Below are 26,844 nucleotides of genomic sequence, written 5' to 3' on the forward strand. Positions count from 1 at the left end.
GGCCTGCGCATGCGGACTCGGCGGCCGCCACACAGCCGCCCCGGCCGCCTCCCTCCCGGCCGCGGCCGTTTGGAGCTCCCTGACAGCTCCACGACCAGCGGACGCAGCCTCGTCTTGTGCCTCCACGTTGTCCTATCAGAGACGGGGCGGGGCGGCGGCCCCCGCAGCCTATCAGCGCGAACCACGATCCCGGCGAGCCCGGTAGGCGCGGGGCCAGGAAGAAGGCGATTGGGCGGCGGCGGCGCTCGGGGCGTAGCGTCGCCCGGACCCCGCCCACCGCTGCCTTCCTCTGCTGGGCGCCAGCTGCGGCTTAGGCCTGAGCGAGAGCCGACGGCGGGCGGGCGCAGCTGCACCCTGAGCGCCGGCGGGGCTGGTGGGCCCCGCACCCTCTCTCCTCCTTACTGCCCGCGCCCTTGGACATGGTGGCCCCCGGCTCTGTGACCAGCCGGCTGGGCTCGGTGTTCCCCTTCCTGTTGGTCCTGGTGGACCTGCAGTACGAAGGTGAGTCCTTCCCTGCTCTGGCCGGGGAAGCGGGCGCCCGGGCCAAGCCCCCTGGCGCTTCCCCGCCTGCGTCCCGGCGCGAGTCTTCCGGCGGCCGGGGCCGTGGGGCGGGCATCGGGGACTCCGCGCGGACCGGCTGGGCCTGAGCCCGCCCCGGGGCGGGGGCCGGCGCTGGGTTCCGGGTTTGTCCGGGGACGGGGTGGTGGGACTGGCGGGCCGCCGGGCGGGGACGGCGGGTTTGGAGGGAGGATCGGGACCGGAGGGGGTCGAGGGGGTCTAGGGGAGCGGGGCACCCGGCAGCGACTTCGGGAGTGTCCTGGGACGCGGAGTCGGGAGCAGCCGTCGGGCCCCGGCCTCGCTTGGGACCCTCGCTTGGCGCCTGGAGACACTTGGTCAGTGGTGCTGGGAGGAGGCAGTAAAGGTGGCCAAAGGGGAGGCTTCTTTCGATTTGGAGTTCCGGGGGGAGGGAGCAGTGTGTCCGGCCGCGTGAAGCGGTGGGGGACAGTGCTGACCGTAAAAAGTTGAGTAACCATCGCACTCCTGTACTCTGCGGTGGATAGAAGTTGTTTGGTTGTTGCCGGTGCTGGAATTCAAGGTCCCGGAGGGCAAGGCACAAAGTTTGTGGTTTTACTATGCTCAGGATGGTGTCCTTCTACTTAGGGCTGGTTTTCCTTTTTCCGAGTTCTCTTGGGGGGGAAAAGGCCCCCTTAAAGGTGCAAACGCTTAAATTTCGCTTGGGTCCTACAGATTGGAGTGTTGGTTACTCTAACAATAGCAAAAGTAGAGGGCTGTCCCATCCTAGAGGTCAGCGAGTGGAGTAAGAATTAAAGTTGAAGGTGCCAGTTGAACTAATGCTTCCAGCCTGGTGACTGTGACAAATAATTGGGCATAATGACCTATTACAGTCACTGATCTACTTTCATTCCTATGCAAAGGGCTAGTAGTCAAGGGGTCACACATTTCAGTATGAGACTTAATGTTAGATTTAGAGGAAGTGAGGAGCTGAAGTTGGGACTTGTTTATGGTAAAATCCCCTCAAAATTCTCAACTTCATTGATGTTGTTCTCCTGGTGAGCATATTCTTTTCTGAACCTCAAATCCGAACATATAGCGTGACAACACTGGGACAAAGAATTTGACATTCGTATTGCGCCAGTCTAGGAAGTTGAGATTTGAATGCCTGGACCACTTTTAATATGGGTCATGTACCTATTCCAGTTCTCTTGCATTTTCTAATGCTAACCCTCCCCCGCCCCAGTGTCACATTTATGTCCAGTTACTACTGATGGTTTATTTTGACCACTTAAGAGAAAGTTGCCTATGTTCCATTTAAAGCTTTTTTTTTTTTTAATGAAAGTGCACACTTCTATGTGATTTTCTTTTCCTGCTAGCTTTTGGACTACCTTTTTGGAATTGCTGTTCTGTATATCGTTCTGTAAGACTCTTTTTTTTTTTTTAAGTTTATTTATTTATTTTGAGAGAGAGAGAGGAGGGGCAGAGAGAGAGGGGGAGAGAGAGAATCCTTAGCAGGCTCCACACTGTCAGTGCGGGCCTGACGTGGACTGAAACTCCTGAACTGTGAGATCTGAGTCACCCAGGTGCCCCTGGTTCTGTAGAACTCTTAATATTTCATTTCCCTCCTACAGTATTTTCCAGAAGGAAAACTTTGTTAGGGAGTTTTTCTGTATAGGAGGCATTGGTGACAGTTCTCAGAGGAAAGCCAGAGTGCTGTTTTTCAGGAGCATTGTCTGTATGAGGGTAACAGGGACTTGGTACAGGTGGCAGGGAAGAAAGGGAAAAGACGTGAAATTTATTAAAGGTCTGTGTGCCAGGCACCTTTCTATGAGTGATCTCTTACGGAGGTATTTGATACTATTCCTCCTTTACAGATGCATTTAATTAAGTGTAGCTATAAGGTCACAGAGCTGTTAAATCTAAGAGCCATAAGTTAAGCTCAGTTTTTCGACTCTGAAGTTCATCTTGTGTGCAGGCTGGAGGCAGAAGTTAAGTGGCTAACAGTATCATGTGGGCCCAAACATTTGTAACTGGTGGCAGCTGGGAAAAATCAGCATTTTGTTTGTTTTTTTTTTGGCCACTGGCAGTAATGAACAGAAAGTTGATTTCCTGGCATGTTTAAAAGTGGTCCCCAAACTTGAGTGTGCATCAGAAGCTGCCTGGAGGGCTTTTAAAAACTGAGTGCTGGGTTCCCCTACCAGTGTTTCTGATTCAGTAGGTCTGGGTGGGACCTGAAATTTTGCATTTCTAAAAAGAAATCACTGGTGAGAATCACTGGTCTAACAAGACATATAGAGGAGTAGATTAGGTGTCTGCCATGTACCAGACACTAAATTTGGTGATGAGGATATAAAGATAAGAAAGAACCTCTTACCTGAATTGGCAAACTGTTAGCTCCTGTTTTCCAAAATAAGTTGTGTTTGGTTTCAGTAACCTCAGAGTCCTTCAGGGGGATTTAAGTCTGAGGTTTGGAGGGAGAGGAACTGAAGGAGAAGGGTGTGAGAAGAGTGAGTGTGAAGCAACGAGAGCTGCATGTGACAGAGAGGGTCACCAGTAATTGGCTTAGTTGGCCTAGTTTCTTCCGTACTTAAAAATACTCGTCTTTGGTTTTTTTCTAGGCTTTTCTGTTAATTGTAATCCAAAGAAAGAAACTATGTAGCAGTCTTATGAATTGAAAGATTACATCTCTTAGCACCCCCTTTTAAAAAGGCCCTTGAAAGAAGGAAGTCTAAAGCACTAGGTTAGGAGTAGAATTTTTGGAACAGAAAGAAAACTTTAGTAGTGTCTAGTATTCTCATGTTACAGATAACGTAGCTATTTTAATTCTTTGCTAATGGTTTGTTCTGTTTCAATGGGAGCACAGCCTGGGAACCAAACTTTCTTTTAACTCTTTTTCTTACTAACATGCTACTGGGACTCAATTTTTCTTTATTTCACTGAACTGACCTGACTAAACTGTTTATTTGGCCATAGGAAAAGAATAGTTGGAAAATTTTAAGTATAAGTGATATTGATAACTTCTATATTCGCCTAACCTACTGAAAGTATGTTTTGTCTTCTCTAGGATTTTCTGACATTATTTAAATTCGGAAAGAAAAAATAAAGCAGGGAAAATGAGTGACTTTAAGTAATATATATACATTAAGTATTTATTTATTTTTATTTTTTTTAATGTTTATTTTTGAGAGAGAGAGAGAGAGAGCGCGCACGTGCAAGAGCGTGAGCAGGGGAGGGGCAGAAAGAGGCAGACACAATCCAAAGCAGGCCCCAGGCTGTTAGCACAGAGCCTGACGCTGGGCTCCAACTCATGAGCTTCGAGCTCATGATCTGAGGTGAAGTTGGACGCTTAACTGACTGAGCCACCCAGGCGCCCCTATACCAAGTATTTTAGCAGGTGGTCAGATAGCTTCTAGAATTATTTTAATGCAATATGCTGTAGTTAGTAGTGTAAAAGTTCCAATTTACTTGACTAGTTATCGTTTGCTGAACAAGAGCCTGAAATGCAGTTTTGATTCTGTGGGACAGGTTGTTCTCTGATGGGATTCTTTGTAGTAATTATTAGGCTTTATTTTCTCATATGAGTGAATTAATTGTGGTTAAGTTGAATTTCTAGTGTCATGGTTTTCCTTTGATTAATGTCCAGCAGTTTATCTTTGTTCATATGGAAGTATCATGGGAACCCAGTCACCTGCTTTTTAGAACTAAGACATTTCAATTATAGATTTATTTTTCTTCTAAGATCTTTAGAAAGCTGTTTTTAAAAAATTTTGTTTATTTTTTGTTTTGTTTTGTAAATCTGATGAGTTTGTGTCATTTGCAGTTCTGGATATGGGAAAGACTCATTTAATCAGTCAGCAGAGGCTTACACTGTAGTGCTTTCTGATGAGATACACATAGTGTGGAACTCACAGTTTTTGTCATCGAGCTTACCGACCACTTGGGGGTATAAGACATGCTTTGTAAAGCATATATATTCTTTTCCCTTCTTTCTCAGTTTAGATTTAGTGGTCCACCTTGTAGTTGCTCTATTGAAAACAGCCTTTAATTTCCTTGCTTCTGTATTATTTTGTCTTACTCACTTGGCAAAATTTGACACCTCTTCAGTCCAACTTGGCAGACTTGTTTGTTGTACCTCCGAGTTGAACATGGCTGGAGAAAAATGGAGATAACCTTGCTGACTGGTTTCATTTTAAGCACATAATCTCAATTTCAAATGCATATGCAATACTGCCAACATTCCTACAATTGCCTTGTGTGTCTGTTCTTGAAAATCTGCATTTCAAACCTTTTCTTTCCTTAAATCTCCAATGTAACCCTCCTTTCCTCCCTTCCTTTACCTCATTCTCTTAGAACGTGTCCTTGTTTGAGAAAATGAAGGCCATCACAGGGTAGTTTCCTTTTCTTTCTTCCACTAAAGGCACTCACTAGCTTACGTGTATCTGTACCCAGTTTGCTACTTTTCTTATGTTAAAATGGATAAAGCTTCTCTATTCCTGGCAAAATCCAATTCGTATACTTATGTCCTGGATTCCATTTTCTCTCATCTTCTGAAAGTATTGCTCCTATAGTTATCGTTTTTCTCCTGCGTCATCACTTTGTTCCTCTCTGTGGGATCCTTGACATCAGCACTCCCAAGATGCTGTAGTGTTTCCATCCTAAACTGTTCTTTGATGTAGTGTGTCCCTTCAGCTACTGAACTGTATCTTTGCTTCTCTGGACAGCAGGACTTTGAAGAGTTGTTGATAGTCTCTATTTCCTCCTCTTCGGTTCTCTCTTCAACACGTTACTCCGCTGATAACTGCAAAGCCTTACATATCAGACTCTTATTTACTTACACCTATTTCGTCCTAATCTTCCCCTCATCGTTAGGCTCCCACCACACAACTTCTTTTACTTCCAAATGCCAACCTCATTTCTGACTGAGAGTCTTGATTCTTGCTGTTCCCACGGTTTGGAAAGCTTCATATGAGGTCTTCAAATGAACGTTCGTATTTCAGAGAGGCCTGACATACTATGTTAAAAAGCATGCTCTCCTTCAGTTAATAGTCTCTGTTTACTTTTTTGAATTTTCTTCATAAAATTTCACATTGTCTGAATTACCTCGTTTACTTTTCTTGCCTGTTATCTCAAGAATATAAGCTTTGTGGAAAGAGCTCTTATCTCTGTACCTAAAACATGCTGAGATGAAGTAGATTAAATATTTTTTAAATTGGTGAGTGAAGTTGGCTGAGATTTTGTTTGTTCGTTTGTTTTTTGTTCTGTTTTGTTTTTGCAAGGACTCTTCATACTTATTTTCTACATTCCTTGAGCAGGGGATCACATCACAACATTTATACCTTCACAGTTAATTGAAGCAAAGACAGACAATGTCCACTGAAATTGAGCAAACCTGGTTACAATAGATTTTATTTTCCAAGTTCATTTAAGGAAGATTTCGGTGCAGACATTTAGTTCAGATGTATTACACAACTACTCAGCCTTTTTTCCTTTCATTTTGGCTGAACCACTTTTTAGGTCATAATGACTTTAGGGTTTCCAGCTCAGTGTATTTTTATTGAAACTCTTTTGTCATTGGTCCTTAGTTGACTATGGAATTGCTAAGATAATGCACTTCTTGCTCTTTCTGTGGCCAGTTTCCACTTTTTCTGTGTTTCTGCCATGAGACTTCTTTCAGACTCTGCCCCCCTCTTGCTTGCATCTTGGATTCAGATCAGATCTTTTATAGACAGTATTTTGTCCTTTTTTTTTTTTTTTTTTTTTTTTTGGCCTCATGTGCCTTTGTAGAATGACCTTTGGGTTTTCCTCATCCCTAACATTTTTTTTCTTCCCTTTTAAAGATTTTATTTTTAAGTAATCTCTACACTCAATATGGGGCTTGAACCTGCAACTCCAAGATCAAGAGTTCCATGCCGTACTTACTGAGCCAGCCAGAGGTCCCTCTCATCTCTCACATTCTAAGTGCTCCAACCTGAATAGCTACCCTGGGCTTGTTTCTGGCCCTGTCACCTGGCCTTAGCTTGAACCTTAGTATCTTTGACCCTAGTTGTTGCCTTTTTTGTTCTTGTTCTTCAGTCTTGATTGTGATTCTCACCACATCATATTCTTTTTTTTTTAAATTTTTTTTTAAACGTTTATTTATTTTTGAGACAGAGACAGAGCATGAACGGGGGAGGGGCAGAGAGAGAGGGAGACACAGAATCCGAAGCAGGCTCCAGGCTCTGAGCCATCAGCCCAGAGCCCGACGCGGGGTTCGAACCCACGGACCGTGAGATCGTGACCTGAGCTGAAGTCGAACGCTTAACCATCTGAACCACCCAGGTGCCCCACTACATCATATTCTTAACCCCTCAACTTTACATTTCTTAAAATTCTTTAATTTTGCTCTTCAAAATATGATGGATTTCAGTACTAACTTCATTGAAGGACTTAACTACTCTACCTTGTTTCTTATGCTTCCTGTATATTTTGCTGACCTATGGTTATGCTCATCTAAGGAGGAACCTATTGTTTCATGCTATTAGGCGATGGCATGATGTTTGGTTGCCTAATCAGAAAACAGGAGATAGCTTGTTACCACTGCCACTGTATGTGGCAAAGGAATAAAAAGTATCCGTGGCTGAAAATAGGGTTGAGATACTACAAAAACAGCCATGATTTATAAATAATTTTTTCTTTTTACATATTAGTGTCTTTATGCATCTTTGGTAGCATCAGTTTGATTTGGTACTTGTTATCACATATTATATATTACACTAAGTATTTTGTTGTATGCTGCTGCCAGTGTATGTAAAATATACATATTCTTGTGAAATAGAAATTTATGAAAATGCAGAGAGATTGTTAAGGATTGACAAAAGTAGAATTTTAGTATGGCATATGTTTAGGGATAAGCTTTTCTACAGGCTTCAAATGTAGTGCTCCTTTGAATATTCACTGGTTCATGAAAAGTGGGTTAGAAAACCATCCACAGATTCATTTTTCTACCAAAAGGAACAGACCTTCTGGGGTCTGAAGGGATTCCTACTTGAAGTTACTCTAGTCAGCAGGGGATTGTGTTGAACCTTGTACAGACAGAATTGTTTCACATCTGCAGCCGCTTGAGAAAACTTCACAAGCTTGCACTCCTGCTTCCAAGGGAGCTGTTGAACCCCTTGCTTCATAGCCGCAACCAGTGGAGGAACCAGACATTGGATTTTATTATTATGATGAGTTGTGATACATTTAAGAAGGAAGATAGTTACATCAGTCAGTGAATATTGAGTGTCCACTGTGGGCAAGGTACTGGATGAGGTGATATAAAGAAGAAAAGATGGTTTCTTTTCTCAAACTTGCTTTTTACCTGGGTTGGGTTCTCAGGGGTTGTGAGAGGCCAGCAAACTGTGAAGGTCAGTAATTGAGACAGTGGTATTGCAACTTAAACTCATGTACTTTTGAGTGTGGAGATGTCATAGGAGCACAGAAGGGGCTTTCTCCACCCACCCTCTCACTGCAGTAGTTAGGGGAGGTCTCACAAAGGAGCCAGCATGTGAGGACGGAATCCTGTTGGGGTAGAAATATCCCAGGGGGCAAGTGGGAAAGTCCTTTTCATGGAACAGCAAGTGCAAAGGGATGTAGCATGAGAACACAGTCTCTTCAGGGAAGTACAACCAGTTCATGCTGATACAGGAGTGTAAAGTAAGAGGTGGAGGAGTGGTCATGATGAGACTGGACACACATCACGGGATCTGATCATGAAAGGTCTTGTTTGCCTTCAGAGCTGAAGGGGTTTATTTTTATTTTTGTTTTTTAAAAGTTTTTCTTTTCTTTTCTTTTCTTTTTTTAATTAAGTAAGCTTCATGCCCAGTGTGGAGCTCAACATGGGGCTTGAACTCATGACCCTGGGATCAAGAGTCAGCTGCTTAACTGACTGAGCCACCCAGACACCCCAGTTCTGAAAGGGTTTAGATTGAACTTAGCCAGCGATGTGAAAATACCGCATCCTTTTTATTAGGAGTGCGTTTTTGAGGGATCACTTTGGCAGCAGCATGGGGGCTGGATTTGGAAGAAGGTGAGAGAAGATCCCAGTTAGAAGGCATACCACCTCTTGCAGGGAGAAAGGCGCCTATGCAACAACCTTTATGCTGTGGCAGGGTCTGTTAGGGAGACGTGACCAAGGTGCACTGAAGGCATAATCATTCTTTCTGGATGATTGGAGAGGGCCACAGAAAATTCTTGTAGAGGAGGTGGTATTTACTTATCACATTAAATAGAAATTATATTGGACAAAATTGTAACGTAATAAAGATCTGAGTTTCATTTAGAAGGGACAGAGAAATGCTGGATACCTCTTGTAATCCTAGAAGGTGAGAGAAATTTAGTTTGAAGAGTAACTTAACTTTTGGGGTGAGAGTAAGGCATAACTTTTTTGGAGGGTATATACCAAATTAAATTTATCTGAGGGAACAGTACAAATGAAATAACTTAAGTGGAAGTGTTGGTATAGTTTACAGAAAAGTTAAAGGTAACCTCAGCATGCATGCTTATCTTTGGTGACCAGGGAAGTCAACCTCATGACTATGTGAAGCCAGCCTAAGGCTTAGCTGTCATTGTTACTTGTCTCCCAGGATGTGCTTATCAAAGAGATACTCTGCCATACCAATTCTGGGGCCCCCATTTTTTGATGGATTTCACCTGCTCATTCAGGTAATAAATGTCAGTGGAGTCACATAAGTAGCGGTCATTTTTGTCAGTGACCAGTTTGTGCAGTATTGTGCATTCAGTAGTGACAGATTTATGCGTTTTTCCAAGGTAACACTTGCACACTCTATTGCCTTCAGCCAGCTCTCTCACTTACCATGGTTTACTTTCTTGATATCCTGAAAGATTTGAGATTTGGTCACCTGGTTGGTTCTGCAGCTTCCTCAGTATCTTAGCATGTTTCCTCTCTTGAGATTGGAGAAGAAAATATCTGACAAAGTTCTTCAAAGCCACACCACTGAGGTCAAAGTAGTAAGGCATGGAGGCAGAAGTAGGTAGAAGTAGGAGTCAGAGAGCTCCAGGTTGATCTGGCAGTTGATGGTGGTCCCTGGTTCCTGGTTGTAGTTCTGGCACACCTGCGAGGGTAGCCAAGGAGGGTTCTTCTAAGGGCACTGTGGGGAGGTGGTGGAGAGTCAGTTGGGTGTTGAGCTCTGGTTCCTTCCAACCACTGTGAAAGCAGGAAACCACAATGACTCAGTGAGGAATGTCTGACCCAAAATGACTTGATGGAATAGTTCAAAGAACTTGGCAGATGCATTCCTTGCTTCTCACTAGACCTAGGTTCAAATCAGCCTTGGAGGTTGGAAACCATTGTGCTAAAATGTCATATTAAATGATGGGTCGAGTGAATGAAGCATACAGGGCTTAGTAACTGCGGGACACCTAGCCTAGATTAGATAGGGAAAAGGATCATGGCCTATGCTGAAAAGAAAGTTGGGCTTTGGAATCGAATCTTGTTTTGACAGATACTGTGAGTCTTCTAGCAGCATGGGTAACTTCTTTAAACCTCAGTTTTCTGAGCTGTAAGAGTATGAAACATGTTTATTTTCTAGGGTTGTTGTGAAAATTAAGTGAAATTATGACACTGAAAGTATCCAGCCCATAGTAGGTTCTTAATTCCTTTTGTGTTACATCTTTCCTGTTAAACATTTTCATAGTTGGATAAGGAAAACATTTTCACTAATAGTTTATCTCATGCCCAAATTTCTTCCCTCCTCGGGCAGTCTGGAATCTTGTATTGAGTACATTGATCTGATCCTCCCTTTGAGAAAATGTATCAGGAAAATGTTTTAAATGAAACCTTCATACTATTTTGAAGACTACCCCCTTCATACCCCCTGCATTTTGAGAATACACAGAATCCCATCGACATGCCCCTGTAATTACTTGAGCCTCCTGTAATGGGCTGGATTGTTCCAGAGTTCACACACAGTGCTTTCACCATTCTTATTTGATTCTTAGTCATTCTCTAATTTACCATGGCTTCTGTACACACATTTCTCCCTTCATGAGCGATGCACAAATTTTTGTATTTTACACTAGGCACTATAAATGTTTATGGATGGATAGCTTATATTAGAAATTATCTTTTAAAAAATGAAAATGAGCTATCTTTAACTGTTTTAATATTCCACCCCTAATCCCTTAAAGAGATTTAATATAACATTTTATTGTGGAAAATTGCACACATTTACAAAAGTGGGGAATGGTATATGAACCCCTAGGTACCCATCTCCTAGCTTTAACAGTTACCAACTCATGATTGATCTTATTGCATCTATACCCATGGATTATTTTTAAACCTATCATACATGCTCTCATTTCATTCATAAATATTTTAGAATCTGTAAAAGATAAGGATTGTTGTAAATTTTAGGATCTATATCACCTATATTCTCTGCAGTATCTGATTATAATGCTGTCCCTTTGAACTACACTTAAACAAGTGAGGCAGGGTGTTGTTGTTGTTGTTGTTGTTGTTGTTGTTGTTTTTGGGGGTGGGAGGAATGAAACCATTTTATTGAAGTGCTTGGGGGAAAGGTCCAGGGGTAGGAAGACAATGAGATCTAACATCCTCTGTCCTGTTGGAATCTCCCCAGCTGCACAGTCCTCTGAGAAAGGAGGCAGGGTTATTTTGCTTTTCTTTCCTGACTTAATTGGCTGCTTCGTTGTAAAATATTATATGTATATAGTGTTTGCAAATATTCTTTACAAGATTTTTCAGTTGCAAGTGATTATTCAATCAGGAACATCTTTCTCAGTTTATTAAGTTTGTACTGTATTAGTACATGAGTACATTTTTACTGGAAAAAGTTAATCTAGGAATATATGTTATATATTTTAAGCATAAATGAAATCAGAGTGTATATACTATAATGCAGCTTGCTACCCACCACACTTCTTCACATTCTTGTCTGCCTCTAATCTCTTTTCCACACTGCAGCCAGCAGGGGTCTTTTTAAAATGTAAATCAGGTAGTGAGTTCCTTAGTAAGACCCTTCTAATGATGTGTCTTTGTACTTAGAATAAAATGTAAGTTTCATACCTTGGCCTGAAAGGCCCATTGTGATCTATCTTGCTTGCATCCTCTATCCTTTTTTTTTTTTTTAATTTTATTATTTTTAAATATTTATTTTGAGAGAGAGAGAGAGCACACATGTGCTTGCGCATGAGCAGGAGAGGGTCAGAGAGAGAGGGAGAGAGAAAATCCCAAACAGGCTCCACCCTGCCAGCGCAGATCCCTACATGGGGCTCTATCTCAGGAACCGTGAGATCATAACCTGAGCTGAATGGGCTCTATCTCAGGAACAATGAGATCATGACCTGAGCTGAAACCAAGAGTCCGAAGTTTGACTGAGCCACTCAGGCACCTGTCCTCTATCCTTCCTAACATGCTGGAGCCTCCTTTTGATTCCTCGAAGGTGAGCTTGGTCCTATCTAAGCCCTTTGCACTTGTTTTGTACTCCTTGTCTGGACATATTTTGGCATTCTGGAGGCACTTGTCATTCAGGATCCTCCCTATCCCCATACCCCTTTGTGTTTTAACTCAAACATTATCTTCTTAGGGAAGACTTATTTGACCCCTTTGTATTAAGTACTCCTCCTTTCCTCTGGCAGTTTGTTATGGCACTTAGAAATGATTTTATCTGTCTTTTTCTCCACTGCTACAGCAATAAATGAATAAATAGTTGGTCTGTTCTGTGTGTTATGAATGCTGCATCCTTTTGAATTTGTAAGAATGGCCATTATATTCATTTTTAGAATTTTTTTATTATTTGTTCCACTAATTATTTCCCCTAAATTCTCTTACTTGGTATTAGTTTCTTAAAGATTGATTTTATGATTATCTTTGTAAATTTCAGAATTGCTCATTGCCAGTGTGAGAGCAGTTTGTGGGAGAAGGCCAATTGTCTGGAGGCTGGGAAATCCAAGGGTCCCTTCCTTTTCCTTGTACTGGAGTTTGGAGCACAAAGGACTGCATCTACCTCCATGGCACACATTCCCCGGAATGGTGTTTGTATGTGATTTTGCCCACTAACCCTATTCTGTCCTTTCTACATTTTTCCCCTAAGATTTCTGTTTCTCTGATGGCCTTCTTCTTTAAATAAAAATTCCCCCCTCACCCCCAGCAAGGTTATGCATTTATTCTTTAAATAGCTTCTGTAAATTTGAGTATGTTGGGAGGTAGGCTCATGTGCTAGTCCCTGTGGTCCACTTACTTCAAAACATTTTTGATGTAAGAGATTTTTTTTTTAATGTTTTATATTTGAGAGAGAGAGAGAGAGAGAGAGAGAGAGAGCACGAGCAGGGGAGGGGCAGAGAGACAGAGACAGAATCTGAAGCAGGTTCCAGGCTCTGAGCTGTCAGCAGAGAGCCCAACGTGGGGCTTGAACTCATGAACCATGAGATCATGACCTGAGCCAAAGTTGGATGCTTAACCGACTGAGCCATCCAGGGGCCCCAGTGTAAGAGATTTTTATAAGCCAGTTTTCTCTTTATTGAAAGGATTTAAATTTTTTAAAAACTTGATTTGGGAAAATCTTAAAAATATACCAAAGTAGAGGGAATAGTATTGTGAGCCAGCTTCAGAATTTATCAACATATGGCCAATCTTATTTCACTTATACTTTCATTTTCCTTTCAAGATTATTTTGAAGTCAGTGCTGTTCTTCATATTATATATTCTGTAAATACTTCAATATGTGGCAGAGATGCCAGTGTAATGTTCAAAAACAGCCTTTCTCCAGAGTCACTGATGGGAACCCTGCCCGCTAGGGCATTCTCATAAATGACTAAAGCCTGAGGGATTCTCCTCATTGCCTCTTTGAGGAAGACCACCCTGTTCATCTCTGTTATGGCCACAGTTTAACACACAGTGTATATTCAGTAACATTTGTTTAATGAAATACCTTGGTTTCCGTAGTCTTCATTATGAAAAGCAGGTTATTTTTGGATATGGTATGGAATTAGGTGGAACTACAGGTGACCCTCACTGTCAGAACGTAACTGGTTTCTGAATCGTTACTGCATAGTGAATTTACAGAGCAAGAGCCTATATTCTCATTTTTAAAGGGAAAAATAGGGGTGCCTGGTGATGAGGTTTTGGGATGATAGTGGGGTTTGTGGGGTCTGGAGCCGACAGCCAAGAAAGAATTCTTGAAGACATCTTTGGTGCAAAAGTGATTTTATTAAAGCACGGGGATAAGACCCATGGGCAGGAAGAGCTGCTCTGGGACCCTGTGGAGAGACTGCTTATAGAGTTGGGATTTGGTGGGAGGTAATGTCAAGAGGAAGTTTCCGAAGAGATTTTCATCTGCTAAAGAAGACTCACAGGATACTGGAGGCCTAGCTATTGTCAAGCTAAGGTGGTTTTTCCTCTAGCAAAGCATTAGCATTAAGACAGTAGGGAGTTCCTGGAGAAACTCTAGCCTCAGGTAGTTGTTAATGGGTTGCAGGTTATAAGGAAATTTAATTTTATCTGCTGTTTCCTTCTGCCTTTGTTTCCCACATCACCTGGGGGGCTCAGTCAGTTAGGCATCCAACTCTTGATTTTGCCTCGGGTCACGATCTCTTGGTTCATGGGATCTTACAGTGCTTGAGGCCTGGAGCCTGCTTGGAATGCTCCCTCCCTCTCTCTCTGCCCTTCCCCCTGCTCATTCTCTCTCTCTCTCTCTCTCTTTCTCAAAATAAAGAAATAAACATTAAAAAAAATAAAGGGAAAAATAATGCTTTCCCAGCCCATTGAAAACTCCCAACTAATTTCTCTACATGTTACTCACACACTCTTAAATGGGGTAGACGTCTTCACATTGTTGCCCGAAACAAACAGGGTTCACAGGATCCTAAGTTTTTGAGGCCATCAAGTTAAGGTTTTCTCCTTCCCTCCCTCCCCTTCCTTGTCTTCCTTGTGTGGAGGGGTCCATCAGGCAGCCAAGGTAATAAGACACTGCACAGAAACTAGGAATGCTGGAAGCTGAAAAAGCTACTTTGTTTAGTAGGGAAAATAGCAAGATAGAGTGCATTTCTTTCAGCTCTTTGCTATGTTAGATGAAATAAAGAATTCAGTTGCTTTTGATGGCTAAAGTGGCAGGCTCACATAGTTGCCCACATTGTTGTGGATATCCTGGACCCTGCACTCCTGGTCTTTCTTCACCCGCCCTCCACATCCAGCCAGTCACCGCAAGTCATGTGTAGTTGTCTTTCTCTCTTCTATTCCTCTGAGCAATCTACTCTTCTTTTTTTTCATGGCTTCTCCACACTCCTACTCCACACTCGATCGCCTCGCTGTCAAGTTACCTGGGTTGTTGTAACAGGATACCTTATAATTTCCCTCTTCCGTGCTGGCTATTTATGAGACTCACCTAGCACTTAAAGTGACCCACTCCAAAATAATTAAATCATGATGGAGAGGAGAGAGAGCTGAAATGCAGGACTTTAATTTCTCTGAAAGCCTCATTAATTCTCTTCCGTCTGGGCATTTAAATGTGATGTTCTTTGTGTTTGGAGTGTTGGTTTTTTTTCCCTCTTAAGGCTTTTTCATGCAGGCGGTATTGTCCCCATTTTTCCTTTGGGTTTCGGGTGATACTTCAGTAAAACCCCCCTCAGTGCCGTCCAGTAGAACTTTCTATGATGATGGGAAGTGTTCAATATTATGTGCACTGTTTCCTGGACTAGCCGGTAGCTTTCCAGCACTTAAACTGTGACTAATGACTGAGAAATCGAAATTGTTTTCATTTTTTAAAAAATTTATTTTTGAGAGAAAGAGCAGGGGAGAGGAGGGGAGGGAGGGAGAGAGAGAGAGAGAGAGAGAGAGAAATGAATGAATCTTAAGAATCTTAAGCAGCCTCCATGCTCAGCACAGAGCCTGACACAGGACTCCATCCCATGACCCTGGGATCATGACCTTAGGTGAAATTAAGAGTTGGACAATCAACCCACCAAGCCACCCAGGCACCCCAAATTTTAAATTTTATTTAACTATAGGTGTTAGGTGCCCTAACTTGTGTCCTTACAGCACCCTGCGTGTATTCCCCCACTACCACACTATATTGTATATTTTCCGAAAATTGTATTATTAAAACATTTCATAAAGTTGAAAGAATTTTGTAATGTATGCTCCTATATCCATCATCTCGATTCTGCCATTAATATAATTATCATACTTGGTTTTAACACATATTTATCTGGGCATTTCTCTACCCATTAATTCTTTTCAAAAAAATATATTTCAAGGGGCACCTGGGTAGCTCAGTTGGTTAATCGTCTGACTCTTGATTTTGGCTCAGGTCGTGATCTCATGGTTTGTGAGATCGAGCCCTGTATGGGGCTCTGCGCTGACAGTGTGGAGCTTGCTTGGGATTATCTCTCCCTCTCTTTCTGTCTCTTCCCCCACTCAAAATAAATACACAAACATAAATATATATATTTCATAATATCCGTGCAGATTTCCCTAAACACTTTAACATGCATATCATCAACAGCTTTTTGGGGGGTAAAATTTATGTATAATAAAATGTCCATATTTTAAGTGTCTATTTGCTGAGTTTTGATAACTGCACCTCCCTGTGTACCCAAACCTCTATCAAGATTACAACATTATCACCCCAGAAGGTTCTCATCTGCCCTTTCCCAGTCTGTCCTTTCTCCCACCTTCCCAAGTGATGATTGTTCTGAATTTTTTTCGGGCAGTGTCTATTTTAGCATCATTCTAAGTATCTGAATAGTGGAACCTCATGCTCACCATAAATGAGAAATGCTTTGGCTTCTTAGTTTCCATATGCACCCTTCTACACACGTTACATTCAATTTTGTGTTTGATTTTCAGCTCAATCGGCTGTGTGGCTACAAAAATAAGAAATTGTTTTAGGGCTGACATGGAAGCTCGCAGAAAGAGACTTGAGCTGAGGGCTCGGGCTGAGCTGCTTCTTTCTTTGTCTCTGAAAGTGCTCTAATGCACTCAGAAGAATCCCCCCGAACTACAGTCCTTACCTTCATCACTACTATTATTGGGGTCAAGTGCAACAACAGTCTCGGTTTTCTAGTTAGCATGGGATTACTGTCAACCACAAATGGTATCTTGATTAATTACGATTCTAATACCTGCTATGGATTACTGACATCTTATTTCTCATTGACAATGAGCTCATCACTACATTCAAGCTCAAGGATATGACCAAACTTGTCCTTAAATCCTGTCTTTGTGGGTCTGCTAGGACCATTCCCCAGTGCCAACTGTATATAAGTCTGGATCCATTCAGGAGACAGAGACCACAGAGTAATTTAAAAGAGGGAAGTTTAATATAAAGAATTGTTACGCTATGATAGGAGAATAACTATAAAGATGTAAAGGGAGCTCTAAAGGATACTCTGGGGCTAACAGATGGTCCTCAAAGAAGGGCCAACTTAGAGGGGTGAACTAGTAAAGTCTTGGGTTTAAGATCTTATTAGAGAAGGTAGAGGTACAACCTTAAGTTGCTGGTAGAAAAGTTTGCTGAGTTGCTGAGATTAGAGCTGGTCCACTGTAGCTGGGCAAGCAGGAAATAACCCTCTTAAGTGTAGTTGAACCCGGGTTGGTTGGCCTGTGTGTGTGTGGGGGGGGGGCGGGGGGGGAATCAGGGTGCTGTGTGTGGGCATAAAACCTGGACTTCATGGTGTCCTCATTGGGAGGTAGTGCCTGGTCAAGGCTACCAGGTTGCTGAGGGACTGGACCCAGGGGCATATGGCTAGGACTGGGAGCCACTGGGTATCCTCCCCATAGGTACCGTGCAGTAGGAACCAGAACAAAATAAAGATAGCAACAAGACCCTGAAGGTGTCTTTCCTGCAGTGCCCCTTCAGTACCTTTTACTTGACAGAGTGTAATATTGTACTCAGTATAAAGAAGAAATGCTTAAAAACTCCAGTCCATTTTTAAAGCCAGGTCCTGAAAGGTGAATTCAGAGGAGAGAGGTAGCACATTGATAACTGGCCTAGTCAGTCAGAGGAGGTTATTTTACTCACAGTTCCTCATGAGCTCCCCATTTTACCCAGAGTGAAACCAAAGCTGTACATGGCCCTCTGCTTCTTGACCTCATCTTCTAGTACTGTTTTCCTTGTTGGCTCTGGGGTAGCCATCCTGGTCTCCCTGCTGTTTCTGAAACATAAGCTGGGATTCTCCTGACTTAGGGCCCTTGCGCTAACTGGTTCCTCTTAGAAAGTTCTTTTTCTACATATCTGCCTGGTGAGTTCTTCCTTTCCTTTGTCTTTGCTCAGATGTCAGCTTCTCCATGAGGCCCGCCCTTGACCATGTTCTTTAATACTGGAAGCACCAGCACTTCTGGTGCCCTCATGTGGCTTGACTTTTTCCGTGGTACTTCTCACCTAACATACTGTGTAGTGTATGTATTTCTCGTGTCTGCCTTCTCCCTTCATAATGTCAGGTGCCGTGAGTGGCAGAGGTGTGTGTGTGTGTGTGTGTGTGTGTTTTGCTCACTTATACCAAATACCTAGAATAGTGCCTGATGCATTGTAGATGCTTAATTAGTACTTGAATATTAGAGTGGACTTGGTGATAATACCCATTAAAATGAGATTCTAGTTTAACAAAGGAATTCTGACTTTGTTGTTCGATGTATTTTTACTACTGGGTTATGCAGTTTCCCTTATATTTTGGAGACAGTTACATTCTTTTGATATGACCAGGGTGTATTTTTGGGTGGCTTATATGCTTTAAATGAAGCACTGTGCTTTATTAAGTTACCTTTTCTATAGCTAAAGCTATGTCTTTGGCTTCTGTGACTCTTATCTGGGCAAATGCTTGAGGGAGATAACTGTATTTTTAACATTTTATTCAGAATTGAATCTTGGTCATGGAGAGTTAACTGATTTTTGTTGTTGTTTTTAGGTGCTGAATGTGGAGTAAATGCAGATGTTGAGAAACATCTTGAATTGGGCAAGAAATTACTTGCAGCTGGACAACTAGCTGATGCTTTGTCTCAGTTTCATGCTGCAGTAGGTTTGTATCTTGGAAACAAAACCCTCAGTGGCCATCCTAGTTATTTCTAGTTAATAGCATTTGGATAACATTTAAAATAAACATTATTTAATGTTGAAAGAAAACATTTAAAAATATTTGCAGGATTTTGGGTGAAATAGACTAATAAAATAAATACACAACACTTAAATGCATATGTACCTAACACAAGAGAATTTTCCAGATAACTACATTTTCTACTGTAAGTATCAAGAATAAGTCAAGATAATTTTTTTTAAGATTTTTTTTTTTTAACCTTTATTTATTTTTGAGAGAGACAGAGTGAGAGCAGGGGAGGGGCAGAGAGAGAGAGGGAGACACAAAATCTGAAGCAGGCTCCAGGCTGTCAGCACAGAGCCCGATGCGGGGCTCGAACCCACAGACTGTGAGATCATGACCTGAGCTGAAGTCGGACACCCAACTGATAGAGCCACCCAGGCGCCCCAAGTCAAAATAATTTTGACAGAAAGCTTTTCTCACTGTATTATATAGTTTTTTACCCCCCCTAAAAGATTTCACTAAAGACGGTTTAATTTTCTTGATGACTTGAGATCAGAAGTATAGTTCTTTTACTTTGAGGCCCTTGGGGGTTCCTGCAGTCCGTTGCCTCTTCTGTGTTGGTCAAACTTCCTCACTCCCTTAGGCTGGACATCCTGTTTGCTCACTTATGTTTGTCTATAGTTTCTACTCTCTGCAGCTTTTAATCTATTGGGACTGAGAGAAACGAGATGGCCACAATAAATAGGTTCTAAGTGAGGGCTTAAAGGATTTTCTATATGCTTTTGTGCAGGACTTTCTGACACTGACTTTTTGGAATCCTCTCTTAAATTATACATTCTCACCTTTATTTGGGATGGTTAAGAGTGACAAGTTAACCTGTAGGGTAATGAGGTGGGTTTTTTATTTTTTTCTATATTTTTGATAAGATAAAGTTCTCACCAGAAGAATGATCATCCCACTCCTGTAATTTACTTTGTAAACAGAACATAATTAGATTTTGGTTTGGCAGTATTTTTCTTAATGCTTTTTTGTAAACTCACACTTTTATTACTGGTATTATTAACCCTCTGGAATAACAGGAAACCAAGGTTTTTAATCTTGGCTTTGCCACTTGATAATCCTATGATTATTGGTTAAGTTATGTAAGTAAATATAGATTTAAACAAGTTACCTGCATATTCCTAGCAGTTTTCACTGTGCCACCTAAAAAGGATTTTTTGTGAAGATTGGTGAGAATAATGTATATAAAGATTTTTTTTTTGAAAATAGGGTACAATCACACATGTAGGATCTGTAGAAATATAGTTTTTATATCTCTGAAAATTAAGACTTTTAAAAAACAGACTTGATATGTTAATAGAATTTTCTTAACTATGTGAAATTTCTGTTAGGTAGGTTTTTTCATTTTAGCAATTAGCTCACCTTGGGAGGTGGTAGGTAATCGGCACAGCAATTTGTACCAGTTAATTTTCACTGGAGACCATATACTAAATGACCATGTCATTACTGAGTCCACACTGTTCTGGTGGTTTGAGCTCTGCTGCAGCATGGTAATTAAAAAAATTTCAATTATTGTCTTAGATAAAGTGTGTCTTAAAAAATATTGATTCTTCCCTAGTACTACAAGAATATTTGCAGAAACTTACACCTCCTACCTATTTTCTACTTTATTATTTGCTTTTTTAAATCTCCCTTTTAGCAGAAACGTTAAGGCCATGGCATATTGTTACGGTCGTTTAAAATGACTTCTTGCTTTTCTTTAGCTTCACTGCTGTACTTGAACTCTTGAGATGGTTCTTCCCCAAAATACACAATAAAATATTATATTCATTGTCAGATGTCAGTTAGTAAAGCTAAGAACTGATAATTTATTTGTGAAATTCGGCGAAGGGAGAAAGTGAAGCAGTGCTAGTGCATTCAGAGTTCAGAGAGCTGTAGAGCTATGTGCCCTTTTGTTCGTCATGATTTGGCGACTTACAACAATTCTCAGAATGTTCACATGTCTTAATTTCTCAGAAAGACCTGTGTAGTTTGGGACATTCATCATCTTAGTTTGTGTCAAACACAGATTATAGCCAACTGTAGAAAACAAAGATTAAATTGTATATGATGGCAGTATACAGGAGATGGTGAGGGGGGTGGTGGTGTCATGGCCTACTGACCCTCCTATTAAAAGTGTGTTTATCAGAAAAGAACGTTAGATCCTCTGTTTCAGTTGTCTGGTTTACTAGACCTCACATTTAGCATGGCCACACTGGCTGCTTCAGGTAGCCCAGTGAGTTAGGGAGAGCGTCTCACCAACAGTGAATTTGTCCGGGTCTCCTGACTTGTAGACTAACAAGTTGTGTGCTTGTTGCTGTAGGCGGTAGAGCTGGGCTGCTGTAAAATATATGCCAATCTTCTGTGGTGAAATATCACCCATGGTTTAATACATTGCTTTAAACTGACTGTGTAAAAGAGTTCATTAAATGTTTATTCATTTGTTACACTTCCCAGCTTCTAAATTTTGTGATGTACTTTATTTAACTTCTGTGATTAGAAATTGATGTGAAAGTTTGTAATAGAATTTGGCTGGCAGCATTGTAAGTATCAATGGATCATTTCTTATTATAATGCTGTAGTTGACATTATTTATGGTTGTGGCACCCTTCCATTTTCATTCTTGAAAAATTACTAGGTGCATTTTGAAAATTACTTGGGCTTGGTATGTTTTATGATTACATTTTTAACACAATAAAAGGTTTATGTATTAAAATTCAGTAGCGTCACATTGTTCCTACAGAGTGGTACGGGTCTATCAGTGATATGAAGTTTTTTTTGTATCTGGCATATGAATATTTTTTGGCAGGAGTTTTAAGATTTAAGATGGGGAAATATTCTTGATCTGTCGGAAACTGTGATTTAAGGAAGGATGTTGATTATCACTTTCCAATTAGTCTTCTAAAACAGTTGCATCCATTTCAGTGTTATGAAGTAGTCAGACACAAGTATTGTTTAGAGATTTATCATTAGAGAAAACTGCAGTGCAATGTGAAAATGACCTGACTCTCATTCCCGCTGCATGGTCTTAAGGAAATAATGAATTCTAGGGTCTGAAATCACTTTTTTGATAGACCTAACAGAATGTCTGAGCTATATCGGGCAGGAATGCCTGTCTAATGTGGTGGATTAAATGGTAGGCATGTCTGAAATGATAGTTTTCTCTATTTGCTTGGTAAGAAAGTCAGTATCACATTTATAGTTTTGCTAAATCAAAAAACAAAACCTATGCCTACATTTATTTGTCACAAACGTATCATGGTGCTTTCTCATCACATTTGGACCTCATTTGTGAAATGGGGATGGGCATTTACTATTCACATTTAGACAGAAGGAAAGAAAGTACCTTAATGACTTTTTAAACATCATGTTCTAATGCAAAAGATTGTGAACTTCTTAAGGATAGGTAGAATCTCATTGTTGTTATTACCATTGTCATTATTTTTATTGAAGTATAATTAGTATACAATGTTAGTTTCAGGTGGATGGACAACATAGTGATTGACAATTCTGCACATGATTCAGTGCTCACCACAATAAGTGTAGTCATGTCATCATACAACATTATTATAGTATTATTGAGTATATTCCCCTACTGTGTGTTTCATCTCTTTTTTATAAAATAAATAATTCTTTTTATCTATTTTACCCATCTCTCTACCCCACCCCATCCAGTAGTCATCAGTTTGCTCTCTATATTTAAGAGTCTGTTGTTTGTTTGCTTATGCTGTTTTTTAGATTCTACATATAAGTGAAATCGTATGGAGGGTGCCTAGCTGGCTCAGTTGGTAGAGCATGTGACTCTTGATCTTGGGGTTGTGAGTTCAAGCCCCATGTTGAGTGTAGAGGTTTATTAAAACTAAAACCTTTAAAAATAAAATAAATGAAATCGTATGGTATTTATCTTTTCCTGATTTATTTCAGTTAGCATAAAGCATAATACCTTTTAGGTCCATCCATGATGTTGCAAATGGCAAGATTTAATTCTTTTTTTTTATGGCTGAGTAATATTCCTCTGTGTGTATGTGTGTGTGTGTGTGTGTGAGAGAGAGAGACACACACACACACACACACATCTTAAAGATAGGTAGTATCCTATTTTGCCATTATTATTTTACTCTCTGGTAGGTGCTCCGTAAAAGTTTAAATGAAAGGATAGAGTTGGGTTAGCTGGGAGCAAGAATAACATTTTTCTGTATTTAGACAAGTGTGGTCTTTCTGTTTTCCACTACCACTGTTTATAACATCATTTGTAATTGGCTTTCTGATGTATTTTCTTCATTAGTTGTATTTTATTACAGCTTATCTTTTCATATTTGAATAGTAGTTTGAAGATTAGACCTTAAATCCATCTCTCATGTTCAAGTTTCTAATAAACGAGTATAACAATTTGAATGGCATGTTTTCACATGAAATCTAGTATTTCTATAGGTAGGCTTGCAAGTATTTTAAATAATGAACTGTATTGTGTATTGAATGGATAACAGGATAAGTGATTATTTTCAAGGTTGTCAGATGTTGTTTTATGAGAAATTAAGCATGAATTTTATTTATTTATTTTTTTAATTTTTTTTTTTTAATGTTTATTTATTTTTGAGACAGAGAGAGACAGAGCATGAATGGGGGAGGGGCAGAGAGAGAGGGAGACACAGAATCGGAAGCAGGCTCCAGGCTCTGAGCCATCAGCCCAGAGCCTGACGCGGGGCTCGAACTCACGGACCGTGAGATCGTGACCTGAGCTGAAGTCGGACGCTCAACCGACTGAGCCACCCAGGTGCCCCAAGCATGAATTTTTAAACCGATCCTTGTTCAGTTGCTACTTCATGCACAATGATACAGGAATGGACACTAGTTCTAGGAACTGTTGGTATTTTAAGATGAAGATCTAGGGAAAACTATTTTGTTTTGCCATTCATGTGACCTCATACGACTAAGAACATTGATTTGAAGGCCAGGGAAATAAAAGGACAAATTAACTATTGGGACCTCATCAAGATAAAAAGCTTCTTCACTGCAAAGGAAATAATCAACAAAACTAAAAGGCGACTGACAGAAGAAGATATTTGCAAATGACATATCAGATAAAGAATTAGTATCCAAAAACTATAAAGAACTTACCAAACTCAACACCCAAAAAACAAATAATCCAGTAAGAAATGGGCAGAAGACATGAATAGACACTTCTCTAAAGAAGACATCCAGATGGCCAACAGGCACATGAAAAGATGCTCAACGTCACTCCTCATCAGGGAAATACAAATCAAAACCACACTGAGATACCACCTCACACCAGTCAGAGTGGCTAAAATTAACAACTCAGTAAACAACAGATGCTGGCGAGGATGTGAAGAAATGGGAACCCTCTTGCACTGTTGGTGGGAATGCAAACTGGTACAGCCCCTCTGGAAAACAGTGTGGAGGTTCCTTAAAAAATTAAAAATAGAACTACCCTACGACCCAGCAATAGCACTACTAGGAATTTATACAAAGGATACAGGAGTGCTGATTCATAGGGGCACATGTACCCTAATGTTTATAGCAGTGCTTTCAACAATAGCCAAATTATAGAAAGAGCCCAAATGTCCATTAACTGATGAATGGACAAAGAAGATGTGGTTTATATATACAATGGAATACTATTTGGCAATGAGAAAGAATGAAATCCTGCCATTTGTAACAACGTGGATGGAATTGGAGGGTATCATGCTGGGTGAAGTAAGTCAGAGACAGATCTCATGTTTTCACTCATATGTGGAACTTGAGAAACTTAACAAAAGACCATGGGGGGAAGGGAAGGGAAGGGGAAAAAATAGTTTCAAACAGAGAGAGGCAAACCATAAGAGACTCTTAAATGCAGGGAACAAACAGAGGGTTGATGAGAGGGGCAGCGGAGAGGGGAAAATGGGTGATGGGCTTTGCGGATGGACTTGTTGGGATGTGCACTGGGTGTTTTATGTAAGCGATGGATCACAGGAATCTATACCTGAAACCAAGAGCACACTGTATGCACTGTATGTTAGCTAACTTGACAATAAATTATATTAAGAAACAACAAGGTGTTCACTGAAAACATGAAAAAAAAAGAAAAAAAAAAGAGCACATTTATTTATTTTGAGAGAGAGAGAGCAAGTGAAGGAGGGGCAGAGAGAGAAAATCCCAGGAGGGGCAGTGGGAGGTGGGGGAGGAAAGAGAGAGAGAGAAGCGGGGGCTCTCCTGAAGCAGGGTTCGTGCTCACCTGAAGCAGGGCTCGGCCAGTGTGAGACTCAAACTCATGAACTGTGAGATCATGACCTGAGCCTGAGTCAGATACTTAATGACTGAGCCACCCAGGCACTCAGAACATTGATTCTTGATTGATATGTTGAGCCATTGTCATTTGATTACTCAATTTTGTAGGTTCATTGTTATAAAATGGGTCTCTAATCTGATTTCATATCTTAAAAATACCTAAAAACTGAAGAATAAAGTAAATGAAAGTGCTCCAGATTATTGTATATAAACATTTTTTATTTTTTATTTTTTTAAAAAAAAATTTTTTTAACGTTTATTTATTTTTGAGACAGGGAGAGACAGAGCATGAACGGGGGAGGGTCAGAGAGAGAGGGAGACACAGAATCCGAAACAGGCTCCAGGCTCTGAGCTGTCAGCACAGAGCCCGATGCAGGGCTCGAACTCACAGAGTGCGAGATCATGACCCGAGCCGAAGTTGGCCGTTTAACCGACTGAGCCACCCAGGTGCCCCAAACATTTTTTAATATATTTGTAATCAAATACTTAAAAGCTTTGTCATATGTAATCCTCATTAGAGGTTTTTCTGCATGGACTGAAATGGTCAGTTTTTCCCCAAATAGAAGTGTAGGTACCTTCTGATAAGTTGCCCAATGCTAGCATTAAGCATTCTTTTTTTTTTTTTTTTCCTTGAAAGAAATAGATACAGAGGTCAAAATAACCAACATCTGTTTTTCAACATGCCATTGCTGATTTCATATGGGAGAATGATCTGAATATCCTGGTGAGGCACATCTTTTTAAGAGCCAGGTCTGTTCTCTGGAATCCCTGCGTGGGGTGGCTGGCAGGGAGAAAGGGAACTGGGTGACCAGATGTTTGTTTGCTTTGCCTCCTGGATGGAAAGCACTCCAAATGGAAAGCTTACCCGGACCAGTGAGGTCAGAATCTACAAGCAGCAACTCTTTGAAAAGCAAGAGATGGCAGTGTCTGTCATACCCTCTGTGCCAACTTGGGAGGACTGCAGGGACCAGAGGGCAGGCAATGCAGCAGAGACGTTAGCCCCCTTCCTTTTTTGTCCCCTCTGAGAAAAACCTCTTCTGGGCTGGACAGAGTGTGACAACAAAACATTTGCTCCCTGGGTTTACAGACCTGGCTCTGGAAACAAGACCCATGGGAAGTGGACCATATTCATCCGGAGGCTGGGAAATGTTTCTCTTGGTCTGTGGCAGGGCTGATGTTGGCGTGCTTCCTCCTTGTCCACAACAGGATGGCACTAGGGAAAGCAAACAGAACAGAAGCCCTTCACATGAAGGGTTTCTTGGGCCTTCTCAATGAGAAGGACCCAGGAATCAAAGCCAGAAGCAAGGGAGGAGCTCCTGGGGTATGGTAGGGCTGAGGAGACCCTGTGGGAAAGCTGGCTAGCTCCAGGGACCCGCTGAGTACTACAGTGTCCTGTGGAAATGAAAGAAAGACCAAAGAAGCCATGTCTGTACTGACTTTAGCCCCTTGCTTGTCCTAGGCAGGTCTCAGTGTTGGCATTTGTTGTGGTGATCAGGAATTTGTTTCCATTTCCTTTTATTTGAATACCTTGGGCCAGGTCATATGGAGACACTCGAGTGAATTCATTCAAGGAGTTTTATTTTCTCTAGACTGAGGTATGTGTATAAATAATTGATACCAGAGGGAGTGATAAGTGTTATGGGCACAGTAAGAGGTATACTATATTATAGAATGTTATGGAAATTGAGGGAATGGAAGGTATATATTTCACATGTGTCATCAAATGAGTCATTTGAGCTGTGCCTCAAAGATTGAGTAGGATTTGGACATACGAAGATGATCATGTGTGATGTAAACTCCAGGTCTTAAATCATGTTACTTCTAGTATTTTTTGCTTAGTGTAAATAAGTCATGGAAAACTTAATTTTTTTTTAAATTAATATAAAAGCACTCCATGTTTATTATGAAACATTTTGGAATGTGTTTGGTATAAAGAAGAAAATCTGATCTCTCTGCCCAGATAACTACTGTTGA

At 41.0% G+C, this 26,844-nt stretch overlaps 1 protein-coding gene and 1 pseudogene across 1 annotated transcript in view; one reads left to right on the forward strand and one right to left on the reverse strand.

Annotated features, from left to right (window-relative positions):
* Positions 1 to 310: 310 nt before the first annotated feature.
* DNAJC3 (DnaJ heat shock protein family (Hsp40) member C3) overlaps positions 311 to 26,844 on the forward strand; it is a 90,357-nt gene continuing 63,823 nt past the window's right edge. The window contains exons 1-2 of the mRNA XM_030312874.1: positions 311 to 501; positions 18,415 to 18,525. Of these exons, the coding sequence (XP_030168734.1) occupies positions 420 to 501; positions 18,415 to 18,525 (193 nt within the window). The 5' untranslated portion in view covers positions 311 to 419. The remainder of the gene's footprint in view (positions 502 to 18,414; positions 18,526 to 26,844) is intronic.
* On the reverse strand, positions 7,440 to 7,704 carry LOC115512145 (annotated as a pseudogene).

Source organism: Lynx canadensis, chromosome A1 (assembly GCF_007474595.2).
Source record: "Lynx canadensis isolate LIC74 chromosome A1, mLynCan4.pri.v2, whole genome shotgun sequence".
In the NCBI taxonomy this organism is placed as follows: Eukaryota; Metazoa; Chordata; class Mammalia; order Carnivora; family Felidae; genus Lynx; species Lynx canadensis.